The sequence below is a fragment of the Humulus lupulus genome, chromosome 5 (genome assembly GCF_963169125.1).
Source record: "Humulus lupulus chromosome 5, drHumLupu1.1, whole genome shotgun sequence".
Classification (NCBI taxonomy): Eukaryota; Viridiplantae; Streptophyta; class Magnoliopsida; order Rosales; family Cannabaceae; genus Humulus; species Humulus lupulus.
This window is the reverse complement of record NC_084797.1, coordinates 180,814,280-180,815,579: the sequence shown is the minus strand read 5'-3', so window position 1 is coordinate 180,815,579 and position 1,300 is coordinate 180,814,280. Positions and strand designations below refer to the sequence as shown.

At 36.0% G+C, this 1,300-nt stretch overlaps 1 protein-coding gene across 1 annotated transcript; it reads left to right on the top strand.

The window, feature by feature from the left end:
* The first annotated feature begins 277 nt into the window (after positions 1–277).
* On the top strand, positions 278–1,009 carry LOC133833854 (uncharacterized). Its single transcript, XM_062263474.1, has 2 exons — positions 278–477; positions 560–1,009. Exons 1-2 carry the CDS (start codon positions 418–420, stop codon positions 899–901), a joined length of 402 nt encoding a protein of 133 aa, XP_062119458.1. The 5' UTR covers positions 278–417; the 3' UTR covers positions 902–1,009.
* Positions 1,010–1,300: the final 291 nt, after the last annotated feature.

Sequence of the window (1,300 nt, the reverse complement as noted above, 5' to 3'; positions counted from 1 at the left end):
AAAAAGTATTCTAACTGGAAGTACGATATTAAAGAGCATTTAACGATTAAAGGGCCACAAAATCGTTATGGTGGTTGCACGGATACGCAGTGGCAAAAAGCCATTGAATTTTTTCGACGCCCAGAAATTACGGTATTAATTTCTTGCTAAACTTAACTATCTTAATTAAATATTTTACTAACGATAACTTTTTGCAGAAACGTTCTGTGGTCAACAAGGAAAATAGGAAAAAACTGAAAGAGCATAGCTATGGAGGTTCTCAGTCAATCCCAGTGCTGCACTATAAAAAAGTTAGTTAATTAATTATTTTTTAGTTTATTTTTCTTATTTACGTTTAATTATTAATTTTATAAAAATATATGTACGTGACAGCGCAATTTAGAGACTGGGCAACTTGAGCCCATCCCGGATAGCTGGATGGATACTCACCATAAATCAGGCACAGAGTGGGTGACAGAGACAGCCAAAAATACTTGGGTACGTTAAGTTTTTTTAAACATTTTTCAAATTTTTAATTGTTTGTTTACAAAACATAATTACATTATACATTGTATCATAGGAGGAATTGCGTGCATATCGCGACACACAGCAGACACAGACAACTGATACTGAGAGTTCCACACCAGTTTCGAGTGCGCCTGAAGATGAAGACATATCTTTGGTACAAATTGTCTTCGGAAAACGACAGGGCCACCAGAAAGGATATGGACGTATCCTTAACATAAGGGACCGAACTCCATTTGATTTTCGTCCTTCACAAACTAGAGATGAAGAGATGTTTGAGATGAGAGAGCGTCTTCGTCAGTTAGAGGAGCATGTCCGGACTCATTGTATCACCTCGGGATCTCAATGTGCCCCACCACCACCCGATGATCCCGATGTTGGAGCACCGACTCAGTAGGACTTATGTATGAATTTTATTACAATGGACTATTACATTATCATGTTTAAGACAACTCTTTATTTTGATTCAGCAAACATACTCTTATGTTTTTATTTATATGTTTAATATAAGTGCTTTAATTTTATTCTATTGTTTTATATTTAATTCAAATTAAATAAATAAATAAGGGAATAAATATTACAAATATAAAAAAAAATTGGTTTAGTCTATACCGAGGACATTGTCCTCGGTATACACCATTAAGATGACAAATTTGGGTTGGTTGTGCCGAGGACATTTTTCACTCTATACCAATGACATTGTCCTCGGTACAACCTATACCGAGAACATGTTGATTGTCGTCGGTAGAAGTTTACTTCTACCGACGCGGCTGTGCCGAAGACTTATTGCCGATGA